We start from the raw sequence: 27,980 nt of genomic DNA, 5'->3' as shown, positions 1-27,980 counted from the left end.
ACGTATTAGGCTTCGTGGTTAAAATGTGTCATGCATACTTGAAAGTAGGTATTATGTATAACTATTATATATATTATATTTACAGGTATAGATATCACCTTGAACATGATGTGTAAAATTTTCTTACTATATTCAGTTACGTTTATAACATTGGTACCTACAAGCTCTTAAATATTTATTGTCTATTCGTAGCAGTGCACCAACTTTACAAACCAAATGAAACAAGAGTACACAATAGAGCCGTTTCATTAGGCTCTCCGCCCCGTCCAGTCCACAAAGTCCACGTAGACAGGAACAATAAACCCGTAGGCGCCTAGATCGCAACCAAACAAACACTGGAGCACTAGCGCTCCTAATTTATACCCTGCGCGCCGCCCGGGGCGCGAGGGACCCCATCTCGCAATAAACATGTTTTTTGCCTCGCGTGTCCGCACTCTGTCAAATATATTACAGCCAGCGGGTTGTTTACGACCTCTGTCGTCCGGCCATACGTTATGCTTAGTATCTTTGTTTGGACACAATAAGTAATATTTCTAAAGGCCTAAGGGGCCCCGCCGTCACACGCAGCTGTTGATATGGGTCCCCAAATTGACATATTTAATTTGATCGCAACAGAGGGCCTGTCTGACCGAGGCCGTGTTTGACAGGTTTTAGTGTCAGATTAATGTTACCGTTATGGACTTAACAGCGCCCCGATCCGATCAAGAGAAATATTGACCGTATAAATAATTCCACGGTTTATTTGTAATGAGGAAATGTTTAACAGTTTAGCTGTCAATGAGAACGTTTACGAGGCCTAGAACTACAAAAGCAACGATAAAATAAGTCAGTGTTGTTGACACATCAAACACGACTTCATAGAAGTGCATTCCTCATGGAACAGATCAATTTTCCCTTTGAACCTCTGCTTCGCCCATCGCAGAACAAAGCGAGCGCCGTAAACAAGTAAGTAGTTTTAAATGTGTCAGCAGTAAAGTACGTGGAGTGACGCGAGCAAAAGAAAGAAGCTGTTACGCTGTAGTCGGGGGCGTAATAAAAGTGGCGAGGAACAAAAAGTGTCGGCGAGCGGCTTGGAGCAAGCGCGGGCAGCGCCGAGCGAGCAGGTAGACTCGGAGCCAGGCTCGCGGCGGCTTCTCAAAGCGGCGGCCGTCATGGGTGGCGAGCCACCAACACCATCGCACGTCTCAATCCGCAGCCGGCTGCCGAGCATACCGCCTTTCCTTTTTCCCCTCCCGCAATGCAGCTATGTGTCGTTTCCGCTTTATTTTTTATCATGCGCTGCAGCGGAGAGATATAGCGCGCCTGCTCTAACTCAGCACCTGCACAGTGCTATCTCCCTCGCGCAGGGTGCGGGGTGAGGGGACGGTTTCACATCAAGATTTGGTGGGGTCCGGTCGCTCACAGTTCTCTCAGCCGCCACCACGGACGCACGCTTTCAAGTTGTCTCGCGCACCGGTGTCAGAGTACTTTGTTGTTAGAAGCAATATTTAAACAGTGAAGTTAAGTGATCGTTCAAAGTTTTCTCCAAATGGTGGTTCTTGAAGACGGAGTAATGATGGCGAATCCTAACCAATACTTGCAGCCTGATTATTTGTCACCGCTTCCATCCTCTGTAAGTTTTTATAATTTATTTAAAAAATAATTATTTTATTTTTTTAATTAAAAAAACATTAAGAATATTATTATTTATCTACCATTTGTATTTTGAGTATTATATTAACCATTACTTTCTTTGTTACAGTTGGATTCGAAGAAAAGTCCGCTTGCGCTTTTGGCACAAACTTGCAGCCAAATTGGGGCAGACTCCTCTCCGGCTAAGCCTCTGCTGCCACCGCTGGACAAGAAGAAAACAGTGAACAGTGTGAACAGTGATGTAGTTAGCCGTAGTTCTCCAAATAACGGGATGACTAAAGACAAACCACGTACCACTCCGGAAATTAAACATCTCGCATTCAAACCGTACGAAACAAATGTAGTGACTAAGAAACCAGAAGACGCCAGGCCATCCTCCAAAGCGAGCACTGACAGCTCCGATGAAAAGAAATCAGGAAAAAGCACACCCGGCCGAAAATCTACACCCCCGAACACGGCAGAAACTGGAAAGAACAGCCCTTCAAATGATCACAAATCCTCAGCTAGTTCTTCCGGTACAAGTCCGATTATTAGATCCGGTTTGGAAGTGCTTGGCCATGGAAAAGATCATCTTGGTGCCTTCAAAAACATTCCTGGATTGCCCGGATTTAACCCACTGAGTGGACTTTGCTACCCTCCCGGTATGGAACAACATGCCAATCCCGCATTCAGACCACCCTATGCAGGGGCTCCATTCAGTGCGCATCACGCTGCCATGTTAGCTGCTGCTGCTGCCTTCCCGGGGGCCTCTCCAAACCCTTACCTCGGATACGCACGAGTTAAAACACCTGCTGGTGGAGAAACTATGATTCCCGTATGCAAGGATCCCTACTGCACAGGGTGTCAATTCTCCGTTAATAACCACCACCTGCTAATGAACAATGGATCGTGCCCTGCTGGATGCACTCAGTGTGACCACCAAAAGTACAACCTGGCGATGGCAATGGCCCTCTCACAACAAGGCGCCGGCGGCATGCCGTACGCTCAGCTTAGTCGCCCTTATGTTTGCAATTGGATTGTTGGTGAATCTTACTGTGGAAAGCGATTCGGAAATTCTGAGGAGCTTTTGCAACACCTCAGAAGTCACACAACTGATGGATCTACTCCGTCATCGGTGTCTTCGTCCCAGCCTTCAATGATGAACCCGCTGAGTCCTCTGTTCACGACGGCTGGCCTGCGCGGTGCGTACCCGACGGCGCCGCTCAGCCCGCTCTCGGCGAGTCGCTACCATCCATACTCCAAGTCCGGCCTCCCTGCGGGTCTCGGTGCATCCCCCTACGGTGCATTCAACCCTGCTCTGGGACCGTTCTACTCTCCATACGCGATGTATGGCCAAAGACTCGGCGCCGCCGCTGTCCACCAGTAAACTAGTGATGGACTGATTTAAATCTTAATAGTTGTATTGTCCAATTTTCTTCTGTGATATCAATAGACTATTCACGTTCTACGCTAAAGGCGATATGCGCCATGACAAATTTAGTGTTTAGTGCAATTTATACTGATAGTTATTTATGTAAGTCAACTTGCCGACGGATGTCGCTGCAAGGATTAGAGCTATTGAGCTATGTGACGACTTGTACAGCCAAATGTTATGTGTATATAATAATATCTATGTTTAATATTATAAATGAATTATTTCGAATATAATGTCTACATACCAATTGAAAAAGTATTTTTCTTTGAATGAAATCCCTAAATCGTAAACCTACACAGAAGCCTATTAAATTGAATCTCTAAAATTGATTAATGCTGAAAATATGTAGGTATAACCATCAACGTCTGCATATCAAAACAAATGCTTTCTATTTTTTTATTAATGTTCCTCCATGATTGATTAATATACCTCAAACACACATTAAGCCCGTCAATCAACGCCACGAGAACTGTAGGAGCGTGATAAACATTACATCAATCAAATAGAAATACTTAATAACTATGTCTAGCAGCAAAAAATATACCAAGAATGAATTACTTACAAGGCATCATTTGAACAGTGGAAGTTAGTTTTGAAATTAAGATTAAAAGTCAGCCAAGCAAAGAGCAAAAGAAAAACCACTAAGGAGAAACATATTTTAGTTGAATAATTCACTAAAAAGTTTTAATAAAAAATAGTAAAGAAGTGAGCGTCGAATGTTCAACGTCATTAACAACAAAGCCGTGAGCTGTCAGCTTTGTTAATGTCAAGTTTTTTTAATAAATGCTATTTTGATTAGCCCCATGTCATGTTGGAAATTCAACTGTCAAAAGCATAATTGGTCGCACGAAAAGGCTGAAAGGCAGCCGGTAGAGTAGCGTGCGATAAAGTGAGAATTGACATGCTACGTAGATAGGTATTACAGGTTTTTTTCTTATTTTTTATTTATTTTTCTTTTATATACAACCATTGAAGGGATTAAAAGTTAATAACTTTTTTAAATATATTTTTCTCGTAGTCTACAATTTTATCTTCAACCTTTGTGGCGATCATAATGTATATATTTGTTTAGAATACTTATTAGAAGACTAAGTACCTACTTCATTAAATCTGAACTGTATTTTTATATCTATCAGTAATAATAATAGTTTCAAAGATTTCGATCCGGCTATTAAGCGTGTAGGATATGATAAAAATTGGATTGAATTTTCATGTCTAAAACTAGTTAGGTATATCAAAAACACTATCAAGTGTATTCTCCCATTCAAGAATCGTTTATATCTTGCTTTTATTTAAAGACTAAAAAATGTTCTTAATTTATGAATGAAACTATCTTAATGGTATATTAGTAGAGAAATTAAACTTTTAGTTAAAAACTACACTGCTAATGACATCTACCGGCATACCGTGGAACTAATTTGTTCAGCCTTGCATTCAAAATAAGTTTTTATGCATATTAACGATCATTCTCGTTCTCAATGTAGCAGAAATAAGCTATAAAAATATTATGACTCCATAAAATATTGGATTAATTTGGCATCACTTTAAACTCGGGACGTTTAATTAACCCCATAACGACGACTGTAAACGTCAATTATTTAACGATTGTATATAAAATGGGCTAATTTATGCCCGTCGCAGTCCAGTTTACACTAACTGGCTGATTAATGATATGATATCATTTAAAAAGTAATGGGGTTACCTTAGTTGTGTAACATTTACTGGAGTAACAATATAAATATAATTCATGCCACGACCCTACTTGATAACATTGCTAGCTCACTAAGAATATCTCACGTTAAGATTAAATTTGACAGATGCTTTCCTGAGATTGATACGATAGAACCACATAATCCGTACAACGAAATAACCAATTACGATTAGCATAAACATAAGGTGGAGTAAATTAACATATTATCAGCGGATGAATTATGCATACGGGGTATTATAGACCCACACATCAAATTAGGGTTACCTTACCTTACCCCAGAGTAGTAGGTATTGTTGTCAATACAGACCTTATTGTTATGTTAATAATTCCTGTACTTGGTAATGTTATTTATTTAAAAATTGAAAATTTATCCCACAATTCAATTGACAGTAGTTACACATTTAGAGCGTAATAATATAGGCATATTAATGCCATTTACATTTACGTAAGCGTTTAATGTAACCCTGAAATGAAGCGTAAGGTCTATTGGACCCTATTGACATTAAATGTCACCGGAACCCAGACAATGCGTGACTGACTGAACGAATGAATGAATGATACAGATCTGGTGATAAATATTCTGTGGGCTAAGATGCGTTATTATGTTACTTTATTGTTATGTTTATTATTGACAATGACGGTAGCGTATTTTTCAAGTTTTATTAGCTCCATTTGATTCAGAGAAATATTAGACTATAAGTTATATGTTGTCTATTGTCGTGATGTTGTTTATGTTTCATAGTGTTGTAGGTAAAATAAATTATGTAGCTGAGATTCGTGTTAGTATTGTGTGTCTAAAAGCTTCTTTAAGACGCTCCTATGTAGCTAACAAGACAAGGGATAATCTCATCCTTAATTCACTATGGTATATCATAAATCTAGCTCAATTAATCATCGAAACGTTCCTTATCAACTACAATCTACTTATAATAGGGTACTCTACCTCTCTGTAATACAGTGAATTCTTAACGCCACCAGCTTATTTTCCCCATTGTATTTTGAGTACTCTACGGTATTCATATGATGGATCGCCCGGAGTAGAATCTGTGAGTTCATTCTTTATGGCCGTGACAGGGCGGCGCGTTGCGGTAATGAGCCCGCGCCTTTGTGAGGGCCGCTAGGAAATGACGTGTGTATTTGAGGGTTAGAAGAGGAAATATTGTGAAAATTTAAAAAAAGCTTTTAGATGATTATCTTTTAGGTATATCATGTACTAGTAGGTGTTGGAAATGTTTTTTAAAATGATTCTATATTTAGGTACCTAACTATAGAACAGTTTTAAATTTAGTCGGAGTTTGTTTTTAATGCAGTGCAGTTCGCCAGCTGTATGGTCTTCACTCTTCAAGTAGAAGTTATATAATAATTTGTAACTATACAATATAGATAGATAGAATATTCTTTATTTGTACACACACATACAATAACCTTACATAACTTAAATACTAACATGTGTTAGTACATGTACATATGTATGTACAAAAATGGCGGTCTTATCGCTTAAAGCGATATATATTTTATTAATATATTTTATTTGCAGACAAACAACAGCTCACTAAGCAACGGCAGTCTTATTGTCTTATCCGTTAAAACGATTTCTCCCAGACAACGTTGCAGGAGATTCAAACAAACAGTTAGAGCTGAATGAAGTAAACGGCACATCTACCACCCCACACCACCACCTGACTACCACTCATCTATCACTCGGAGTCGGAAGAGCGTGATGGATGCGCTTACTGCTACAAAGCCCTGTAGCCCTGGTAGCTCTATCTCGCTGAGTCTATGTTTATTTCTAAGGATAAAGTTAAAGTTAATTTAATTTAACTTTCAATGTGTCAAATATTACTTAGATTTTTCATATAATTACTTGAAAAGGTTGCTTCTTTAATTATTTAACGTGTTTTTTGATGTTGCATGTACTCTCTAAAAAACCACACCGACATATTGTCATATCATTGTTTCTTGATAACAAAGCCTCGTTTTTGAATTATTTAATTAAGCATAGTTACTTTAATTATAAAATAGTGTTTAGCATAAAAGTATAGTTAAAACATGAAAGGAAAAAGACAGTGAAACAAGGCAATTATAATGTCGGCAGTTTATAGCAACGATGTGGTAGTGTAATCATGATAAACGACGTCGCATGACTCTTTGTTTCACAGTGTTTCGTTGATTGTTATTTCTGTCTTTTGAATATAAAGCATCACCCTGCTACTAAACGAAACATTCACAATAATGTATCGTCGTTATACTATTGTTGAAACAATTATTATAACACAACAAAGAACACATTGAAACTCGCACCTGCAGTCAGTGTAGTGAAGCCATATTGTAGTAATCACAATAACATAATAGACCTCGAAATGTATTGGCACTGTGTGACAGAATTGACTGGTGACTAGGACTACATGACGAGGGCAATATCGCGACAATTATTCCATAATTACCTGTCAACCTCCGACATATTTGTGAAGTCCCAGTACGAAACTAATTAACAACCCGGTTGTTGGCATTAATTTTACGCATGTTTTGTTGTGAAAATGTCAGAGCCTTTTCAGTGTATTCATTTACATATGTAACTATTTGGATAAGTTCAGTTTAATTTCAATTTTTTATGCAGATTTGTGAAAATGTCTAAGCACTTTTAGTAATTAATCTATGAGAGAAAGCAAAGAAAAGATTAATAACATGGTTGGTTAAATGCAGATTTTAAATTTTATAAAGCATAAGAGTATTGATGCAACAAAATTACTGTACACCGCAATGGCGCTTATTTATACTTAAACCACATGTAAGTGAAAGGTAAATTGAGGTTTTCTTGCGAACATGTTAGAACTTTATGTGCACCATTCGAGGTGTAGAATTGATATCAAGACTACATCCCATGACCAACCATATCTCACAGGATGTTTCACAAAGATAAATAATCGCGTAACAGAAGTGGCAGTCTAAACTACTCGTTTCCAAAGTGAAGCAATCACCAACTTATCCTCCTATTCCTTACCACAACGTTACAAAGACTATTTCAACTTGCAAAAGCAGCAGAGTAAAGTTGGTGAACATATACAGGATACAATATTTCACGTTGACAGACGTAAAAGCGTTTATACGAACATTTATTCTTTATGTGTCCGTATTTTATTCGCTTTATGACGGCGAGCAACTATGATTTATGTGGTGGGGTGGTGCGTGGTGCGAGTGGCTGGCTGAATCAAATTGGCTGTTTGTTTAGGTTACAGAGAACTATAACCTCTTTGTTAATGCAAATCTGGAGCAACATGATTCATGGAAACATGGAAGGTTGTTTAGACTTTTATAACGAACTCATTAAGGAAACTACTGAGAATGTTCAGTTTTACCTACTTAGGTAAATAAAGGAACAAAACTCAATATTTATTATCCAAATATTTTTCTAAGAGACGTGTAGTTCTGTCAGAATTCAATACATTAATTTAGCTTTGAATACGCAACCAAATTAAGATGGTCGCTAAACTCAATTTAATAATTATATAAGAAACATTATGCAATTTTTTTGGGAAATTAAAATTTAAAATTTACTACAAAATTTGTTTATAAAGTCATCTTAATAAAATAAAATGTGTATTATAAAAAATTCAAAGGTGCATTTCGTAGACATTGAAATATCAATTTTAGAGAGCCCGTAGCCAAACAAGGTGTATTAAACTGACACGATGATAAATACCTTAATTAAAAAGTTGAACATTTAATTTTCGTTGTAAATAGTAATATTATTAATCAATTGCCAAACCAGTTGATCCATTAATCAGACAACCGGAAGCATACAGCTGACAAACCCCACATTATAAAAGCATTACAGACCGGAGTAGCCGTCAAACAAAATTATATTTCATAAACAGCCTTCAAATACGAGAGGCACAATGCCCCGTGACAGCCTAAAGCCAGTTTTCACTCGCAAACATTACCGAGCTTATCCCAACTCTGATATAAATACATAATGAGACGCCGTCCGTTCATAAATCTTCATTGCTGCCCGATGACATGCCAACGACGCGACTCTCTGCTACCGCGCCACCGCGCCTCGCTCCACATGGCTTATCTACCACCGCATCTCCACCACAAATCTCGACCCTCGATAGAAAGAGGAGAAAGCTCAATTTCCACCATTCCCACCACTGCCCTGCAATCCCATTGCCTGCTAGATTTCGACTTTGAAATTAGACCGCTACGGACTTGTTTCGATTACGTTCATTTGTTTTAAGACTTTATGTGCATGGTATAATCCGACTAGTTTCAATGTTGAAACGCTGTTAGGGACACTTTTGGAAAGCATGGCGAAAGGTACTTAGATCTGAAAGTATAAGGTTGGATTTAGGTTGGAAGGTAGTGAAGTGTGGAAACAACATTATCCCTTTGTGACAAGAAACGTCGGGCTGTCGATCATTATAATGTATGTGCCGCGCTGTCAGCTGTCTTAACGCATGAGTGATTCACTCCATGATAAATTTTAGCTTATGATTACCTTTCAGGCTCACATCAATATGTCTGTTTACGTAATTACCGGGGATATTTTATGTATTTTTACGTTGGGAACCTTGACTCGTCTGTCATTTGGTTGTTTTGACGTTTCTGTTCAGTAACGACTTTTTGTGTGGAGTTGGGGAAAAACATTCTTTAGTATGTCTGTCAAATTGTTTTACGACTTCCATTAAATTTTGACGTGTTAATGTGAATGTTAGTGACTGAAAATTCATAAAAATATTGCGAAACACAAACCTATCCTATGTATTTCGCAATCCCCTACTATGGTACCTGTAGCTACCAAGACTAGCATGGAAGGTGGTGTAAGCAGACTCGCATACATACATACATCAAAGTCACCGGCGTCTTATCGCGCGCAGCTTGTCAGTCAAAAGCACAGAAGCTAAGATGAGGTGTGAGATAGAACAGACCACTTAAACCACATCAGTATGGACCGTATCAAGAAGCAATAGAGATGAATTTAGTTTGACTCGTGTAAGGTTGCAGGAGACATGAAGTTCATCCTTACGGTAAAAGATTAAGTATTGCTGGATGTACCTAAGGTAGACTTTGAAGCATTATTTATGCACTCACATATTGAAAAATAATTATGCTCGTAATTCGATACAATTTATTTCGGAAAACTTACAACTTATTAATCTGATACAACGTGTATTTCATGACATTACAAGATTAATCCCAGTAATTTACCTGAAAAAGCTCAACACAACAATAAGACGAATCGTATCATTCAATTCACCGAGCTGAGACAAATGTTCCAATTCTTTTATCTTATCGACGCGAATAAATCAGGCGCGCCCGCAAATGCAGCGGTTACTCAACTTTCGCGTTATAAAACTGTGCTTTGATTATTCGGAACAATTCATTAGATAGCCCCCTTGACGTGCACGGTTGCGATCATCCGTCACAGTCGCTGTCACGGGAATAGGACCCCTGGCTATGACTGGTATTGAACGATACTGGCAGCAACAATAAGTTACAACTGATTATTTGGCGAAACTTATCCAGTTTGAGTTGGCAGACTGAATTGCGAATTTCTCATGGGTACACACATACTTTTTATGGTATACTTAAGTAATTTATGTAGAGGTTATAGGGAAAGGATGGAATATTTTTTCATTCTTTTGTGCCACATAAAATATGTTTTGTCAGTCAAAAAGACCTCAACATAGATATATAAATATAGGTATTTTCATACATAATTTTCCCATGCCTGTGGGTTGATTCCTAGAAAATTATTTTAGCATTAAGCCCACCCTTTGTACACTTATTTACAAGTACTTATAGGAATTACAAGGCAGTAGTTAAAGCTCCAAGACTGAAGTTCAACCATTTTAATTTTCCACCCGTTTTCATAGCCGTCTACTGGCTATTACTCAATTTATTGAGCGCTTAAATAAGTAAACCTAACCGTTGTCCAACTCAATCCATAACTCAGCGCAGTCCAAGTTGATATCTCTCCCGTGATCAGCCAGCACTCTGTTCATCTGTCAGATCTGCGCTCGGCTCCCGGGCCACGGAAGGAATAGTCGCGTTAAATCAACCTCCAGCTGGCACGGAGGAGTCTCCGCCGATATATCAAGTGTAATGCCGCGGATACCACCGCCAGATAATCGTGTGTGAGCATCGAATCGTTACGCTGGAAATAAGATGAGGCTTGCCGGCCGCTGACGGCGACAAATGCCGCAAGGTATGCTGCTTGCTGCGCGAATTCGACTCTTACGTATTGGTTGGTTTTAAGCTACAGTGAAATAGAAGAAGGAGTTTTAAAAATATTTATGGTTGAAGAGTTTTGGGAGAAGTTAAGGGAATAGAGTCCATATTTGCGTGCATGCAATGTGACATTGGCGTCGCGTACCCAACGCTGATAGATCTGTAAAGTTTGCCGCGGACAGGGATATATCGAGTGGCTGCCTCCGTTTGGCTTTATTTATACATAACATCTGTTTGAAGTGGAATCGACCGGCGCGGGCGGCGAGCGCGCATTACCGGAGATTTATTCCGCGTCTTAATTGTGAATCGATGGGTTAATGAAGATAAAACTTGCGGCAGTGTTGTAAATTAGCTCGCGTGTCGACTCGTGGCTCAGATAAAGCCGTTCTTTATTACTCTGTTTGTTTTCTCGGACCGTACTTCAAAGGGATCGGAGATAAACTTTAGTTTTATGCGAATGTATTTATTGACGCTTTTAAAACATAAAAGAAATGAGCTTGGAATTAAAAAGGGACAGATCCGATCTCGGATTGTTTAATAGCGAACACGTTGCATGGGCTTAAGTGACAGTCCGGTAATAAATGAGCACCGAGGTGAAATTAACGACATGTCAACGGTTGAGATAATTAACTAGGCTACTTATAAATCAGCTGTAACCTCAGCCGCCTGTAACAATAGCCGCAAAGTAAGATAAATTGACAGGACAGCTCTCCTCATACAAGTCGATATTGACAAGTGCTGTGTTCCCTCCACGTTTAGACTGAGCCACTCCAGACACCACAGTCTAATAAATGACGCACCGTTCCTGTTGCCAGTTGTGCAGTTCCACAGAAAACTGGTCGATATTTCCCCAGTCTGTGTTGCCTTGAAGGCGTCTCTATCTCCAGATCGGAGCACGGTTTAACCCCTGGCGGTCACACACTCACATCTAATGGCTGTGATTCGACAAGTACAAATGGCTCTCGTGACAAATGGCCTGCGGACGACCCGCCGTTCTAGATGTAAGAGCTCACAGAATCGTCGGGGGATTTCGGAGCTTCAATACACCTAGTCACTCGATTCTAATGCGATAAAGTTTGGAGAATGATCGTGGAAGAACGATTTGGTATCTGTTAGTAGATTAAATTTGAAATGTCTTTAGTGAATGTTTTAGGTGTTTAGACAGGAACGACACATTATGCAGCACCAATGATAGGAACAAATAGATTTATTTATAGAGTTGTCAGGATATCGAGATTTCTAATTAGGTCGGATCGTAAGTACAGAGCAATAAATTACTGTGAGGAAATGTGAATCGTAATTTTTTTAACGATTTTGCAAATGAGGTTCAATTCATATTTATAAATAGTAGTCATAAGATTAGTACAAAATTTTTTTTAGACAAGTTGGCCTGAATTGTCTTTTGTGAATAAAAATTATTAAAGTCACTTAGAAAATTGAATCGGTTGTACCTACCTACCAAAATAAAAATATGAATGCATTTATTTTCTCAACAAATTGTTGTCGCAATAAATCTTATGTAGAAAGAGGGTGAGTCAAAACACAATATTGTTCTTTGATGAATTATGTAGAGATGACGATGTTCTTTTATCCCCAATAATGCTTGCGGTAAATTATGTATTAGATACGTTTTATTTCACCCTCATGGTGTATTGATTTATAATAAAGGTATTTATGGAAACATGCGGAAGGTTGAAAATAAAAAAATAATGTTTGTGTTTCCATTTCAATCCTTATAGAGCAGTAAGCAGTTTGCCAACAGTAGTTCTCTTTTTGTCATAGAACACTCCAAAGGAAAGTTGAATGACTTCAAACTTAAATAAATAATATATCTAAGGTCTGCTTTTTAATCTCAGATACTAAATTAACAGACTCTAAACGGTTCTTCAACACTCGATTGTCCCGCCAATAGAACGATACGTCACTTAATCGCGGGACAATCGACGGGTTCAGAAACCGTTTATTTAGTATCTGAGATTAAAAAACAGACTTTAGTCTAACGAAATGACTGACGTTCGAAACTTTCTGTAAAAGATACCCCGGATCCCTACAAGTGTACAGCACAGACCATTACCCGCGGCCTTCCTAAATCTTCCGCTAACACTTCGGCCATCTATCTTCTAATGAAGAAAAGTGCGCCCCCAGGATGGTTTATCGTCGATCTGTGTAATTAAAACGTTGCCCAGAGGAAACGTGGTGTAATAACGATAAATCTTAAACAGTCGTAATGTTGTTTGAGTCGCACAGGAGATAAAATACCTGCTTGTTAGGTCGTGCCTTCCAGGTGTGTGATGGTCTTTATCTACGACTGTAATTATACATTATGTGCCGGGGCATGTGATACGTATCGCTGTAATGGTGCAGATATGCTAGTGAAGACGTGTAACTAGCTGTGACTAGATACTCGTGGTCAAATCAGAGGGGCTATTCTCTAATGATATTCATCTTGCTACAGCCTTAAATCTTCAGCCAAAAGTCATCCGAATGTTAACAAGCTGAACACAGCTTTTCCGAAGGAGCGCCAAAATACCTCATGCTTCATTTCATCCTCTTCCAACCATAACGGCTATAATATCGTCTATACGGAAGACTGGATTGTCCCACGCTATAAGGTAGCTTGTTTGTGGTCTCCACTCGGGAACTCGGCTAGCCCAACCGTAATACAACCATCTGCAGATATTACCGATCAATTGCCAACTCATGTTGAAAAAAAATTCCTTCAAAAAAGTACAATCTAATCAATTCTGACATAATCATATCATAACATCGGGATATCAGTGAAATTCTGTCACATTTCAAAACTCTTCACGACTAACAAACATTTCGAACAACAACTGGAAATCGCTCGCAGTGCACGGGCGTAAATCCTCAAAATAAATCAGAGTCGAGAAGCCATAGTGCCGCCGTCAGCCTTGTGAAATATGCTGCCTGTCCGCAAATAAGTTATTGAGGCAATTAATAAATACTACGGGAGCAGAGGCGGGTGGTACTGTGACAAGAGGGAGTTTGTTACGGTAGGTTCACAGCTTTGTGTACTTAGTACTTTTGCTGTCACGATTTCCTTTGTAGTGTGTGTGTCTGTAGGTTCTATGTCTGTATGTTTTAAAGCTAACGGTGTTAATACATAATATCTACACACCATGAAAATAATACCAAAAAGGGAAAAGATTTGTATGTACCTAAGTCAGATTTAACGAATTAATTTAAAAAATATTTCATTATTATAACGCATAATTATTCCTATACGCAAGAGACTGTTAATCTTATGAATATTTTCATACACTGGCAGGCAATGAAAAAGTTCCATTGAGAAAATCATCAAATTACTCCTAAACAGAAAAAACTAAGTTAATTACGCCTTCTTTAATATTTAAGTACATTAAGCGGCGCATCAGAATATTACCAACTAAAAACCTCAATATTTTTTCTGCTATTTAATGTTTAAAAAAATGGGGCCAATCTGCATTTTGTAAGTGGAACTGTTTCTTTGCACGTGAGTGTAGTTTAAAACCGGGATGCAGAGCTTGCGCGAAAGCTGCGTCTTAACCAATCTCACTCACTGATTAACACTAGTAATAGTTAATTTTAAACTGACCTCAACAATAGTTGTAGATATAATATAGTACGTATGGCCGGAAAGCGACGTCAATTATTTCCTGATTAGTAATTAGCATAAAATTAGCGATCGTATTTTCTATATTGTAGATAAGTGTAGTAAGGGGCAACAACAGGCCTTACCGTGTATAGTTCTGTGAACCGACACCGATAGTATCGCGGGACAGCCGGCTAATGAGCTGTCGCCACCGCCACTGCCTCCCGGGCTCTTCCTGACACGAACACTGGGGCAAGAAATTCAATAATCTAACGTAAAAAACGTAAAAAAAAACAAAATTCAAAACATAAGTCGCATAACTTATCATACAATATGGCTAAAAACACTCGGGGTAACATTACATATGCATTATGCCCCAAAAATAATTATTCGAAAATCGGTTCAGCCGTTTATGATATACGCAGTCACAGACAGATACACAGATAAGTACTTACATACACATGTTAACCTTGTTACACCCCTCTATATTGTCGGGGGTTAAAAATATACACTCTTGGTCGTAATACATCCAGAATTTTGTACCTACTTTTATACATGTTAAGTTACAAAAGCTTTGTGGTTACACTTGAAATGAAAACACAACACCGTAAAATTGTTTGTGTCATTAAAATTTATCATTTAATTTTACTAGTTTATCAGGAAAATATTAAAAACTATCGAATTTGCTTATGGTATACTTAGATATTATATGTTACTCGCTACAACCAGTATTGTATCTAAGGTAATAATACCCCTTCTTCTTCGGGAACCATCTCCTATCGTTTTTCAATGTAGAGACAATCAAATGACAAATTCCCAAACAGGAAAGCCCCGTTGAAGATAAAGTGTCTTGGAGGTGGCGACCAAAATGGTCAGACAATGCTTAACCGCACTGACCTTGACCTCACGTTGGTTTATGTTATCTGAGCTCGTGTTTAACGCTGGATTTTATCAATTTATTTACCTTTATTTATACGTAGGCTGCGTCTACAGTTGGCAAACATTTTTCCGCCGACTGAGTTACTGGGGTGGTGGTTACAATTTGCAGCAAACTTTAATTATTTTCATTGCAATTCTTATTTTTTTCATCCCTTTTAACGTAGGTTTTCCCGCACTTTGTCTGGGTAGACTGGAAGAAAATGCTTTTAGCATTAAGTCCGCCCTTTGTACACTTATTTATATATTTGTGCAATAACGGATTAAATAGGTATTTGTCAGCCGCCAACTAACATAGTCGGCGCGCTGCAAATTGTGAGCGCAAAAGTAGCAAAATGTGAAGACTCCATTGACGCATAATACAACGGTTGCTTTGTAACAAATTAAATAAAGTAAGTACAAAAAGTAACACTTCACATTCTGAACATCTCCTTCCCTTAACCTCATAGGTGCCATATCTCGTAAAGTGAAACTTGCTGCCACGGCGCGGGGTGGCGAGATATTTACGAGCCCCAGTGATTTATGCAGCCACCAGCCATGCAAGAGATTCAAGAAATTACCAAGTTCTTCTCCGGCAAAACACCGTTTAGACCCTCGAAAATGGTCGTAAATTAACTCGTTTAACTGCTAAATCGATTTTTATGTAATATTTTTGTTTGAGACTAAACCGCAATCTATATTGCAACAATATTTTTTCTATGACGCTACATGACTACACATGCTTATATTATTATATACTTACGCACGTACAACCATATAACACCAGACTTTTATGGACAAGGGTATAACACACAGACACCATAGTATACACATAGCTGTTCTGTTACTTTTATTCGCGATCCGTGAACAGCGCGGGCGCGTATCTCGGGGTTATTTCCCTTAGATGAAATATGCGGCAATTTCTTTGAATAATACATGGGCCATATTTCAGCTGACGCGGTGCTACGGTGTAGGCCTCGTAGCCGCTCGTAGCCGCGGTCGGATAGGAACGGTTTATGCAAAATATTGTGATAGGTAAGGATGTTTTGACAAGTTTTTTTTATATTCTGCTTCGGTTAAAAGAACAATATCAAGCTACCTTGAGTAACAGTGCATAGGTTTACATTGATGGATATACAATGTATATTATACATATTTGTAATAAAAAAAAGTTATATTAAGAACCTTGATATATTACATACAAATCAGAAATATTACTTACACAATTACAAACGGCAAACATACAAAAACCACTCCATAAATCGCACCTTTCCCTATACAATACCTCAGCATAATAAAGAATGGAAACACCCATAAATGGTTATTGACATCCTTCGAAATGCGACATCCCTTACTCTTGCCGACTCGGACTTCAAGTGACCACCCAGCTGGGTACAGTTAGCCCAATATCAGAACAGAAAATATATTATTTGCACACATCACCTGCAACCACACTATTACTTGGCACAATCATCGCCACGGTATAAAATTTTGAACCGTACTACGTGCCAAACACGGTTCAAATAGAAATCCACATCCAAGCTTTTTACTAGCCAGGCAACAAGCTTCATTGCTACCACAATTTGATCCTTCAATCCTGGTGTGTTAAACTTTTAGTTGTATGAACTTGGCTTGTACTAAGGCTGTTTAAGAATGGTCATGTATAAAGTGTTTACTGTCTCGTATCCCGCCATTTTCAAAGCACAGGAAGCAAAGACCTCACACTGGACTTGTCCGTCTGTAACAGCATGTGACAAAGCTTCCTGAGGTGTGCTTCATTTATTAATAATGGAAGTGGGAAAGTGATAAATTGGGGCTCTATTTAAAATTGACACTTATTGTTGGTCGGGATAAAATATGACGTACAAGTCGGACGCGTTTAGATGCACTTTGTGGGTTCTGCGAAGTTTGCGGCTGACTGGTCTAAATTTGTTTTATTGAAAAATATAGGCTGATTTTTTTTTAAAGTTACTTTTAAATAAATTTTGCTTAGTTTACGTTTAGGTACGTGTCCTGAAAATTAAAATATTTTATAAATCGGAAATACAGTTTTCTTACATCAAATTACACATTAACCCTATGTTTTTAATTATTCATTTTACAGTAAATTAAAATACACTGCCAAAATAGCTAAATTCTCAAAGCAAGATACCTTTCATGAGAATCATCTATTTTTTAAGTGAGAATCCTATGACATTTGGTATTTGCCAATAAGTACATATTTTTCTTGAAATAACATCATATTTTTTTCCAATCATTAGTCGGCATTCAGTTAGCATTTTCTGCGCGCCATATTTTAAACCGACTGTCAGTTCTGTCCATGGTGCCAGTCAGTGCAATTTATTATCTCATTTACTATAGACACCCGTGATAAATTCTCTTCGACTTACAAATACTATGCCGTGAAATCCATGTTTGCTATTACTGCGCTTAGACCTATTTATTTTCATTGTAAATCACTTCTATTGTTAATTTGATACGCCGTCGTGCACCTTTATTGATGTATCCGACGGCCTCATTCAATCGATTTCTATTCTTGCTGCTCCGATATAGAGTTCATTGTAAGTTAGCGAATGTGTCTGCAAGATGATACGTCAGATTCACTCTGGAACAGCGCTGACTACTACATAGATAGACTACAAATATTTGAACTAAACTTAATACGATGAACTTAGTACTCAATATGAATTTTCTCTAGTCTGTAACTGATAAAAGGGTACATACCCCAGTGAGTGGTATTGTTAACGCACGTCGCATCGTACCACTACATAATACCACTATACGCTTTTTGTTGTACAAACAATCTTATTTCTTCAAACTAAGGGTGTCTTTCGGTTGACGGTTAAAGTTAGCAATCGCTGTATTGTCGGATCCCCGCAGCTGTCATCTGTCAAAGGGGATGACACTTGGACCGGTTTTTTTTGACACGTTTCTTTGTCGACGAAATGAGTTGATATCGATCGCTCAATATTTTGCGTGTAAAGAGGCTTTAAGGTTGAATTGGGCTGATAAATAAATAAGCTGTGTCGCGGTTGCTTTTTGTAATATTTTTTTTAGAAATAGGGACGTGTGTATCTATTGTAGTGTATCCTGCATGGGGGATCTGATACGGTGATTTGCTGTTCTCAATGGTTAATTTATTATTTGAATGTTACAAGAGATTTAGATTTTAATCTTGCGCTGATAAGATTTTGCGCTTGTTTGATTTGTCTAATATACCTACATAGTAATCTACCTCTATATATTTTGAAGTTTTTGTTATTTAATCTCGATTATTTTTTATACTATAATCGTAAAATCTGATTTAACATTTGAATTATAACCGATTTTCTGAGTCAAAAGAATAATTCTCCATATCTACATAAAATACCGTACACATACATAGAACGATGGACATATTTATTCATCGTCCTATATAGAGAATAGGTATTATTTTACAACTTAGTATAAGGCTTATTTTCATTTGAGGCAGCATAAAACGCTTCTGTATCATGACATTTATGACATGAAAATCTCCAAAACCACCTCCCGCTGATAGATAAAACAAAGAGCCCATATGGCAGTAAAACCAATAGATAACACTAACCTATGATGAACCCTGACAGTATTAGCCCAGCGCATCCCCTAAAGCGTTGCCATGAAGAGTCGTAAAGCAGATCGTAATTTTGAGTTATGGCGGTGTAACGACGTATACGGCGGCGAATGTTGCGGCCACGAACCGAGCGGGGACTCATCGCTTGTGGACTTAGCGATTAGCGTTTCATCACCATATTTTGCGAGCAGTAAGATATTGCACGTACATTATTATGTTTCCTACAAGCTTTGCTCGTTATTTCCTCCACCCTTTCTATTGACTCATCTGAGAATTTTTAAAGGTTATAAACGTGCGAATTGAAAATAATTACTTCTCAAAAATACATAAAGTAAAATCTAGTCTAGTTCACGGCTGGGATACATAATTTAATTAGGTACAGTCGAAACAAAATAAGTGTCTCAAAAGCAAAAGCAGTCTAGCTGCGATAGATAAAAGTAATTGATTTATGACCTAGATATAAGTTCGTAGTTGGCATAAGTTAAATAATCTATAATTCGCCTTTATGATAACATAAAAAGGGTATCTACCCCGCTGTAAGCTTATACTGGAGCTCCCTAGCACAATTTGCTCTCCCCTGTGACACGAAATGGCACATAGTAAATTAGCCATTCTCTTTTAGGGATATTGTTGAGATGTCGTTTAGTTTTTTTTCCTGGTTATTAATAGCGATAATAACTCGTGGTGTGACTAACGCGGTGGTTGTAAATGTAATTTATGTTTTGAATTTTATTGCCAACGATAGAAGTTGGGGTCCTGTAGTGATCGTGAAAATTGAGGATATTTATGAGGTTTGAGCAAATAAATAATGGGATTTATATGGTTTATGGGGCATTACGCTGAAACGGATGTCGGTTTCATTGTTTTGTTCTTTTAAATTTTGCGTCAAATATAAATATGTTGTTTGTTTCTACGAAATCCGAGGACAGTGATCATTATAGATTTATCTTGAATGACAATAAAATAACACATTACAATAAGTACTTATAAAAAAGTTTTCGGTATTACCAAAAAAATATTATTTAAGTACGTAAAATTCCACGTTGTTCTATAGTTTTTATCCAATACATCTTTCCATTATATATTTTTTTAATTCATTAAATTTTAAACGTAGCTGTTACTAATCCCACGCACTAACATATTTTTTGGCATTCTAAAGAAAAAGTAAAAAAAAACCCACTCCACGAGTCTCATAAAAGTACACGACACATTTCCACGTCTGTCCAAATTTAAATATACAGTGGGCCATATTCATTACGCCTGTTTCGGCGCGAGCACTCGTAACTCAAACTTATGGCGCCTTTTACGAGTTTAAAGAGCAGCCTTATTACAGTCGTGGCGGGGATCGCCAACAATCGGTGTAAGTATTTCAAGAATAAGCATGAATGTTAAATATGATATGAGGAATGTAAGCATCTAGCAATGCAAAGTCCAAAATTGAAATTTAGTTAGCAACAGAATCCACTAAACCATAGACTAACTAAATGAAACGTATTGCACTAAAAAAACTGAATTTTACATAGATACCTATTGAAACAATTCGGCTGTGCCATTTTAAAACATATTAAGAGCCATGAGACAAAATGTTCAGGAAAGCCAAAATACGATTTTATCCCTTCATTTCAATTAAAAGGTATAAGTATGATAATTATATATCTGAACGAATGTAAGCTTAAAAGAAGCGGCGAAACCTAGGCTTTACATATATACAATACTATTTCATTTAAATATGACTAATATTGTTGCTGTAATGCACAAAAGAAAACACCATCTAGGTTTAAAATGGGTTTCTCATCAGTTTATTATGTTTTATAAGTTTTTTTTTGTTTATGCAAAATAGGACTATGCTCGGATATGCTCGGCGTATCTCTTCGTGATCGAATCAGAAATGAAGAGATCGAGAGAGAATCGTATTTCATACGATTTTGACTTTGGTTCCGTAGAAGAACCAAAGTATCGTATGAAAGTAACTACCAGTTATGGATAGATAGAGATATAGAAACTGGCAGTTAGTAATTTTTTTTTTCATGTTGGCGATCACTGCAGTCGTGAATAAGCCTGCTGGCGGCGCAGAGACAGGGGACTTTAATGGGCTGTCCCGGGCTGCTTGTTATTTGTACGACGTGTTTAGAGTGCCGCGGAAAAATTTTATATACAATTTAGAGATGCAATTTCTAACGTATTTAAATTCGCTCGTTTTCCGGAGGAACCTTTTTTATGAGGCCTTAAAAGGTTTTCTGGTAGAGATTGCTATAAGCAATAAGGCCGCTTTTTTGTACTGTTTTTATTTTTAAGTTTTATTTTGTATGTTGATCTATTATGGTGCAAATAAAGAGTATTGTATTGTAAAAGGAATGTTAGAATCATAGGTTTGAATAATATTTGATAAGTGACATGTCCCATTTTAACTTTTATATAGGAGAGTAATAAATCGTTTAGGAGTTAAGATTAAATAAATCTGAATACCTGCAAGTTTTCTCAGTTATCTTTACTAGTGGTATTAGGGGCCGTCCATTAATCACGTGAGGTCTTTTTTCTCATTTTTTGACCCCCCCTCCCCCCTGGTGATATTTGGTGAGGTTTGGGACTAACCCCCCCTCCCCCCCATGGATCACGTGTATTTTTTGGAAGTCTATGTAAAGGCTATTTTTGACTAGAAAAAGTATAAAGAAAATTGCAACGACTCGGGGCGGTCTTTTGCGGCGCGCGGGGAGTCGTTGCTTAGCAACGGCTGGCGAGTCAATCAAGGTCATACGAAAAATCATTAAAATTTTTGCGGCGTTCAAAATTTCGGTTCTGAAATACCTAGCGGTTTTTGACAAAAAATTAATACACGTGATGTCTAACGAGACCCCCCCCTCCCCCATCGTGAGGTTTTCGGTACCCCCTCCCCCCCCCTTTGAGCCTCACGTGATTAATGGACGGCCCCTTATCCATTCCTTACCTTCTGAATTGGATTTAGTAAGTACAAAATTTCAGGCGTGCAATTAACGCATTTACACTGAAACTCATTGTACTAAAATAAACATTTAATTCTTATTCTTCTACTTTCTGTTCACGATCTAAACAAATGGATTAGCCCTTCCTTACAGACGTCCAGACAATACAGCGATAAGGTGAACGTGCTAACTACTGAATGTCTACAGGCTATCTTTCACTGCCACCATGATAGATGGTCCGTGCTACACCGCCAAGGAAAGAAGTGGACGGTTTACTAATCGGCGGAGTTGGCCTTCCCACGTCGTTTTCTTTCAAGTTTTCCAGCCAATGTTCTGTGGTGAAGCATTCACCTATTTCCTACACATGTCGAGTTGGTTTGTAGGAATCAGGTTGGGTTTGTTGCTTCTGTGTCTTCATAGAAAAAATATGATAGGCTTTTATTCATTTTGTATTTTGTATTGATTACATTTATTCTTAAATATGTTTATCCCTGTCATTTGACTTTTCACACCATACTCGTATAATAGGTACATAATTCCTATATTCAATCATTGTTTTCATTAAGATTAAGTAGTGAACCTTTTGCAAATCCGTTACAATATGGAATACAAAAGAAACATAAACCACACTTAACATAATACCTACATGCAGAACTAATGACATTATCTCGAATGGATTTCGTAACAAAATTCATTGAGATCCATTTTTCATAGCAAAGACATCTCACACCTTTCCCACCGACTCCGTTCAAACAAGATTTCTATCTCATGGACATAAGGTCGAATGGATCTGAGAATAACTTGGTAGTTTTCTAAAACATGATAAATGGGGTACTGGATTGGCTATTATGCTGTAATGTGCCAATATATTACATGTCTTAAAAGGCCAAGAGCATTTTGATAAATCGCCGCTTAGCAAGAAGCGTTGGATCTCTTTGTTGAAGATATTGTAAACGGTGGGAGACTGAATAGACTTTAAGATTTCACCCTATTCTATAACCAGATTTAATATTAGATTGCCATTTTTTTTTTATGAGTTTATCACGAGTTTGTGCCTACTTTAATGTCAGGTTTCTAAAAAGCTAAAACAAAAAATATATTTAAATATTCGTTTTAACTTTTATTTTTATCCAAAACATCACCCTTTTTGTCTCGTATGAAAATAACATTTATACATAAATTTACATGTGGGACCAAACTGGGGAAACAACGGGCCCAAAACACAATTGACATGTGTTCATTTTACAGAAAAAAACGGCAGGTGTTGCCTTTATACGAAAACGTTTATTTTTCTGTGTAAATTGATAATAGGCAATCAATCGCAAATTGATACGCTGGCTTTAAGTCACACAAGGGTGTTTGTGATTTGTGAGTTTCTCGTGTCATGGTGTTTTTCTAGATAAGTAAAGGGACGTTGATTTTGATGGTCCATTGTATATAATGTGTCGTACAAATTATTATTAGCCTCGTAGAATTTTTATTAAATGTTTATTTATCGACACCTTGTGATAAACCCTTAATATTCATGAGTTATGTATCCGGAATTAGATCTCTGACCCCTTCGATTTACCAATAACGAGTGGCAGTCATGGCGTCAACGGCGACGCCTGAAATTTTTGAGTTTTTGCCTGATTCATCGACATCATACTCACTTTTCCTACACCTGAACTACTAGTTACTACTTAGATGCTAACCATGATGTAACCGTGGCCCAAAGTGCCTTAGAAAGACCTGGAAAACTAAATTTAAGTGCAACAGCCGTGCCATCCAAACCATGCAGCAAAAAAGCTAAATTGCCCCGTGAAATTCTAAACAAAATGTCACATCTATCTTCCCCAAAGTACCAGGGTTCCATAGAGGCGAAACAGATCGCAGCTATTTCTCAACCACCCAACAAACAAAGAGCCGCGGTGACAACTTGTCACATAAATTATCCGGTGTCAAACTACAATGGTGTCACGTGGCTTCATGCTCGGTGCCAACGGTGCTTGTCAATTAATGGGGACTAGTGACGTGGGTGTTTCGTGAAAAAAAAACATTATTTGACGTCATATGTCACCAGTTTTTTAGATGAGGTATGTAAAAAATAAGAAACAAAAAAATAAGTTACACAGTTTGAAACGATGGGACAGCAGTCTGCTGGAGTCTGTTCATGGTAAATTTCATGTAGGTACTAATAAGCATACAACCTAAATCCAACACCTACTTCTCAGGATTTAATTTACAAAAAAAATAAGCCAATAGGTATTAAATGAGGTGAATTGAATCATAGTGATCAGATAAATTGAAAAAAAAACTTTTATATCGTTCTCAGTTCTTGAATTGCACGAATTTAGGTCCTATGTGTTTCGGGGTATTCATTGAGTGTTTTCAAAAAAGCATGATGGTATTAGTATTTACATATATTATTATATTCACTGAAATATAATATTATCAAAACACATAGGATATGCGCATACATACATTAAAAATACGACAAATTATTCTAAACACAGTCCTGTTTATAAATAAGAGATGATTTTAATAACCAGTTCTACCAGAGATACCTTCACTTTAGATGCAACTGCTATACAACGACCACAATCTCTCCATCTCTATTGCGACAACGCCAAAGGAAATAACAGTCATAAAACGTAATCAAAATAATAATAAATGCTTATAGCCATCCGCCGTGCCTTAATAGGCATGTTTAAACTGTAATATAGTGACAAATATACCCGTTGATAGCGTTCTGGCATAATATTTGTTATTTGAACATCACTACTGCCGCTATGGTGGTATTGACATAGGAACGTTGTAGACTCCATATACCTCTATAAAATACATAGTTTGAGATATAGTTGACCAAGCCTTGTTATAAAATTATCGATTTGTGTGTTTTGAGATCTCGAAGTGGCAGGCAGCTTCTTAATTTTTACAGGTATCACGGTACCTACATACCTGCAAAAGAGCACTGTTTCTCAACTTACGGATAATTACCCTGTATGTCATAGATGCTTTTTTTTTAAATTTTCTATTAAATAATCCAACTAAAACATTTAAAATCATACTTATTCATACCTCTTTCCTCGCTCGCTGACTCTGTCACTGCATTATCTTCGCTCGTATATCACCGTTGTATGTTTTTTATTTGTTTTTCAAGAAGCCACCGACTTTATCTTTTATGTCGAGTAAATTGAAGTGTAAAATGTAACCCGCTGCGGAGTGGTTATGAGGCGGATTGTATTTACGCTGTCACTGAGAAATGGCTTCTGGATTTGAATAAAGATAGCTTTTGTTATAAATGGATTTAAAGGATCTGGCTTTGATATATATTTATTGTTACTTCTGGTTTGGTTTCAAAACTTGAATGGCGTTCTACATTAAAATATTACATACTTAAATTAATTCATCCATAGCTACGGTTTGATGAACTAAAGTTATCAAATAATTTGCTAAGTGAGACATATCGATAGTGTCAAATTTAGCAAACACAACACAACAACTCCCTTCGCAGTTGTCCAAACAGTAACCCGGCGATATTGAGGGCAACCGCCACTACAAACTCTACTTCTATTCAGATTCTAATTATCTAATACCTGCATTATCGCTTTGTGCATTAGTGTTACTTTTCCATGCGTCATTTGGCGTTTATATCATTTTGGTTATGTTTGGTGTAATAAAGCACCATCCATCATCGGTAAGTGATCGATGACTGCTGGCCAAATATTGGAATTATTTATTAGATAGGCAGACTCAAGCTGCGTGGCGTCAGGTATGAGGTGGCCAAATTAATGAAACTCAACCGAGAACATGCTTGTCAAGTGATGTTTAAATAATGAGTGTTGGGAATATTTTTTTTAATGTTTCTTTGTTTTTCAATTCGGCATTTTTTAAATGTAATCTGTTTAGTATCCCACTACAGGACAAAGGCCTCCTTATGAATAAACTGACCACCGTTCCCGGTCAATCTGTTAGGTAAAGTTGTAGAAACACTTTTTAATACTAATAACAAATACAGCATTTTAAAACATCTAAAACTATATTTTATATGTATTACTGTTGGTGACAAATTTTTATTCTTCACCAATGTAAACTGTAGGCTTTTAACTGAATAAACACAGTTATCATTTCAAATAAACCATGTGGGTTTAAGATGACACACAACAAACACTGGAGAGTTAATCGCGCCGCCACCTGACGATCTTTGTGTCTACAAAGGAGGGTTCTTGTAGTGAGTATACCCACGAGGATGGTATTTAATGTCGAATATTTCAGGACATCAAATTGTATAAAGAAGTACACTCGGGAGCAATAAAAAAGTTCCACCTGCCATTACTGTTCCATTATGTCACTGAAACTTTTTCATTACTCGTGAGGTCGTGAGTGTACTTCTTTATAATAAAAGAGGTAATCTTATTTATATGTCAGGTTGTACTGATAATTGTTGTGGTTCTCAAACTCCTACAAGGTTTATTACCATCACGCCCTATGTTTGGTGCGAGTGGTTAGTAGTAGCTAGTCGGTAACCAAATTTTAACGCTCAATTTAAATAAATAAGTACCTACATATCACTTTGACCATAACAGAGCCGAGAGAGTGAAATCTTCCATAAATATTTATAAACTAAGCAAAATCCATATATATTAATAATTATGTATGTCTACGCAATATTATTAAAATTATGTTCCTCTATTTAAATTTGTCAAAATTCAACCCTAGTGCTCTGCAAACACTCTTGTCACTCCTCACTGACATAATATTTGTACTGTATTTAGTGTTATCGTCGAATCGTGCTGTTATTTAGTTATTTGAAATTCATTTATTTGCTCACTTGATAGATGGGCTATAAAATGTGAGTTTAATTTACGATCAGTATAAGTGAAAGTTGTAAGAATTTATGGCATATATTAAACTTATGTATTCGCGACTTTATGACTCACCTAACAGTATATTTTTATAATCGTATAATTTAATGTTAGACGTTGTAAATGCATTATATATTTATTATACACATTAGCCATGCATATCTTAAATAAAGACGAGTACAGTTCCAAACATGGAGTATATTATTTTTATAGGAGTCAGTGAATCAACTAAGTTCGGATTTTCGGATATAGGTACTACGTAAGCAGAATATGAAAATTAAATAATTAATGATGGCAATAAACAAAACTTTATATTGCAATCCATTTACGTAGGTATACTATTCCAATGTGATTCTTATAGGTTTAATCAAATATAAAAAAAAACATACTTTTGCTTGCCAGGTTGCTATGGATTTTAAAATGACAACAAATTCATAATTTCTTTCCAGATTTCACCAGAAACAGTCACTCTAGTTTAGGCACCCCTAGAGAAGGGGGGGAGGGGGACGTCTGACGATGAAAGATGACCTCACCGCACCGTGATTAACGACCGAGCCATTCATCATGCAGCCTACTAAGTACACAAGAAAACGTTCCAGACCATACTTGTCTGAAATAGAGTACGTTTTCTGTTGAACGAAAGTGGCGCGGTAACATGTACTAATTTATAAAATCGACTGTGGTAGTTTTTATTGTGATGGAATAAAGTGTTATATGCGTTGAGTTGTTTTTTGTATAATTGAACATGATATGGCACCCTGACGATTTACATCTAACCTTAACATGAAAAACCTTTCTTAGTTTTTTTAAACTTGAATGGTATAATAATGCTATTTGTCTTTATATTGATTTACTGCAGTAAAACTTCTATTTAATAATATTTTTCGTCTATTTAATGATAATGCCTACGAAACTCAATAAAATTACTACTAAAATCAGCATCTCAATTCAATTAAACAGCATCACATTACATCCTACAGCGCAGCCCCCGTACCCCTTGACGATGAATGATGAGACTTACAAAAGCGTATTTAACAAACCTACAGTCATGTTTTCTGAAACAAGGTATAGTTTGTTCAGTATTAATATTATATGCCATAAAGCATG

The 27,980-nt window shown here is 37.2% G+C and overlaps 1 protein-coding gene and 1 long non-coding RNA gene across 2 annotated transcripts; both read left to right on the top strand.

Moving 5' to 3' along the window:
* The first annotated feature begins 1,172 nt into the window (after window positions 1–1,172).
* On the top strand, window positions 1,173–3,301 carry LOC105384912 (zinc finger protein Noc). Its single transcript, XM_011555205.3, has 2 exons — window positions 1,173–1,612; window positions 1,742–3,301. Exons 1-2 carry the CDS (start codon window positions 1,529–1,531, stop codon window positions 2,996–2,998), a joined length of 1,341 nt encoding a protein of 446 aa, XP_011553507.2. The 5' UTR covers window positions 1,173–1,528; the 3' UTR covers window positions 2,999–3,301.
* Window positions 3,302–13,802: 10,501 nt separating this feature from the next.
* On the top strand, window positions 13,803–27,596 carry LOC125489020. Its single transcript, XR_007266672.1, has 2 exons — window positions 13,803–14,002; window positions 27,323–27,596. It is a non-coding gene; the product is annotated as an uncharacterized LOC125489020 (long non-coding RNA).
* The last annotated feature ends 384 nt before the right edge of the window (window positions 27,597–27,980 follow it).

The sequence above is a fragment of the Plutella xylostella genome, chromosome 9 (genome assembly GCF_932276165.1).
Source record: "Plutella xylostella chromosome 9, ilPluXylo3.1, whole genome shotgun sequence".
Classification (NCBI taxonomy): Eukaryota; Metazoa; Arthropoda; class Insecta; order Lepidoptera; family Plutellidae; genus Plutella; species Plutella xylostella.
The sequence above is the reverse complement of the archived record's forward strand: the minus strand, read 5'-3'. Positions and strand labels throughout refer to the sequence as shown.

Bases quoted from the DNA above. Each gene is read 5' to 3' on its own strand.
- LOC105384912 (XM_011555205.3), top strand. From the start codon at position 1,529: ATGGTGGTTCTTGAAGACGGAGTAATGATGGCGAATCCTAACCAATAC. The intron at 1,613-1,741 runs GTAAGTTTTTAT...TCTTTGTTACAG, and splicing joins TGTCACCGCTTCCATCCTCT to TTGGATTCGAAGAAAAGTCC.